General features: G+C 37.8%; 1 protein-coding gene across 1 annotated transcript; it reads left to right on the top strand.

The window, feature by feature from the left end:
• Positions 1-1,574: 1,574 nt before the first annotated feature.
• On the top strand, positions 1,575-2,474 carry LOC110931587. The gene has a single exon (XM_022174972.1). It carries the CDS (start codon positions 1,575-1,577, stop codon positions 2,472-2,474), a length of 900 nt encoding a protein of 299 aa, XP_022030664.1.
• The last annotated feature ends 290 nt before the right edge of the window (positions 2,475-2,764 follow it).

Below are 2,764 nucleotides of genomic sequence, written 5' to 3'. Positions count from 1 at the left end.
TTTTAAATGTCTGAGGGGGAGTGTTATGAATGCAGACATTTAGGCCCATAAGCCAAGCCCAATTTAATGTTAATGGGCTTTAGGGTTGCTATTGTATTGATCTATATATACATGTGTATATGTACATGATATGATGATGAATGAAATGGTGCTCTTTATCTCTTGTTTATATCACAGATATGTTTTTTTTTTTTTTTTTGGTTTTTGAAAAAGTTGTTGAGAATCTATACACAATTAAGATTATCATGTATTAGTGTATTGTTGTTTAATCTTAAAAACGATTCGCTTATATTTAATTTTACTCGCCGTCCTATTACTCAATATTTGTTTGCAACTCTCTGATGATTTATTTAATATGGTATAAAAGAAATCATGTAAATATATTAGTGTTTTTTAATCTTGAAATCAAAAGATAACTTTGTTGATTCTAGAATACGAAATGAGATTTAAATTTGTTTGTGACCAACTAAAAAAAAGTTACATTAGAACCCACAATAAAACTATTTTCCCATCTGGTGTCCAGATATGAATGACCTTACAGAAACATAATATTTAAAAATTTGGCAAGTTTCAAGCAGTTTGGAAGCGTGCGCGGTTACCTATGAAATCGCTAATCATACACATCCAAGTACAAGGGTTAAATTACTATCGAGTCGGGGGTCTCACTGAAAGCAGTCTCTCTATTCCTACGGGGTAGAGGTAAGGCTGTCTACATCTTACCCTCCTCAGACCCTACCTTTTTTTTGATATTGGTGAGATTTACTAGGTATGATGATGATGATTTAAAAGTTAGTTTGGATGGTGGTTATAAAGTTCAAGGACTAAAGATGTCAAGATAAAACTTGATAACCAACACCCCAAGGGCTGCGAAACCTCTCTGGGTCGCACTGTTCGATTTCGGCAGCACGAAAAAAACAAGGGGACGCGACTTCTTGATTCAAAGGACACACCTCTTCACAATCATTCTCATCCACAAGATAAGGGGACGCACCCGTTCGTGAAGAAACGTGTCTATTCACTCGCATCCATTAGAAACTATAAATAGGGTTCACTTTATTCATTGTAAATGACTTGTGTATTATTAAATTCAGTATTCTATAAAGTTTAGTTTATCATTTACGTTCTAGAGATCAACGATCATTCTAGGCATCAATTGGTATCAGAGCATCAGGCTCTAGGCGCATCGAATCGCAGGGTTTTCGCGATCAGGTTTTATTATTCTTTCCAATTCGCAAGTTCAGTTTTTTATTTCGGTTCAAGGGTATCGAACCAGGGGTTAGAAATCTAGGTTTTGATTTCGGGGTTTAGGGCGAATTTGATAAGTTACGATTTTCGGTTATTACGCGTTGGGTGATACGCACGTTAGGGATTAGAGGTTTGGTGAAACCAAGAAAAATAAAGTTTATTGAAAAGTGAATATTGTTCGGTCAGAAGATATGTCAGGAACAACCGGACCAACTCCACAAATTGTAATTCAAAAGGAAAGAAGTTCTCTTTCCCAGTTCTAGTGTCCAATCTTGAAACGGACAAACTATACGGTTTGGGCAATTCGCATCAAAACGATTTGGAAGCGAATGGACTTTAGGAAACGATTTACACAATCGGATGTTAAGAAAGATAAGGCGGCAATTGCTTATCTGTTCCAAGCAATACCGGAAGATTGTATTGCAAGTTGCAAGATTGCAAAGGAAATTTGGGAAAATTTAAAGACAAGACACGTTGGTGTTGATCGGGTACAAAAGGCTCCCTGGCATACACTAATGTTAGAATTCGAATTAATGCAAATGAAAGATGATGACATTGTGGACTCTTTCTCCACAAAGATAAACAATGTTGTTACACGGGCAAGTGAATTAGGGACAACACCGAGTCAACCGACTCTGGTACGCAAACTCCTAAATGTCGTGCCAGATAAGTTTACTCAGATTGTCGCATTCATGGAACAATACTCCGATCTAGAAACAATGACGCTAGAAAAAGTAGTCGGAAGGTTAAAGACTAATGAAGAAAGGCTAAGGTTAAAGAAAGGAAGCCCAGGACATAGCCAAGATAAATTGATGTTTACACATCATGACAACAACTCAGGCAGAGGAAGACAGTTTGGAAACCGCGGGCATGGCAGGTTCAACCAACCGCGTGAAAACTGGCAAGACAATAAAGACAAGCAAAGCACTAAGAATGAAGGATCTTCATACAGACCTAGAGGTGGAAATTCCAGGAATTGGAGGAAGTTTGGAAGGAACCAAACAGACACAAGTAAGATTCAGTGCTTCAAGTGTCAAAAGTTCAGACATTTTAAGAAAGACTGTCCCGAGAAAGAAGTCGTGCAAGAACACTCAAATCTCTTCGAGGAAGACGAAGCACTCGTATTGCTAATGACAATACAAGAAGAAAACTTGTTTAGGAAAAAGGTTATGTTAAACGAAGAACGCTTAGAACCGGCAAGGTACACCACAGAAGATGAAAGTCTATAGTATTTAGACAACGGGGCAAGCAACCACATGACAGGAGTGCGAAGTCACTTTAGAGAATTAGATGAAAAGGTGATGGGGCAAGTACATTTTGGTAACGGGTCGCACGTAGAGATTAAAGGCATAGGTTCAATACTGCTGGAATGTCTGAACCAAGAACAGAAGATTGTTTCTCAAGTATACTACATTCCAAGTCTGACAAGCAACATATTGAGCATCGGACAACTCATTTAAATTGGTTGCAAAGTAGTTATGGACGGAGACTTAGTAACACTCCGTGACAAAAATAGAAA

The sequence above is a fragment of the Helianthus annuus genome, chromosome 3, assembly GCF_002127325.2.
Source record: "Helianthus annuus cultivar XRQ/B chromosome 3, HanXRQr2.0-SUNRISE, whole genome shotgun sequence".
Classification (NCBI taxonomy): domain Eukaryota; kingdom Viridiplantae; phylum Streptophyta; class Magnoliopsida; order Asterales; family Asteraceae; genus Helianthus; species Helianthus annuus.
The sequence above is the reverse complement of the archived record's forward strand: the minus strand, read 5'-3'. Positions and strand labels throughout refer to the sequence as shown.

What these genes read in the sequence shown, in the direction of transcription:
- LOC110931587 (XM_022174972.1), top strand. Translation starts at nt 1,575, where the DNA reads ATGGACTTTAGGAAACGATTTACACAATCGGATGTTAAGAAAGATAAG.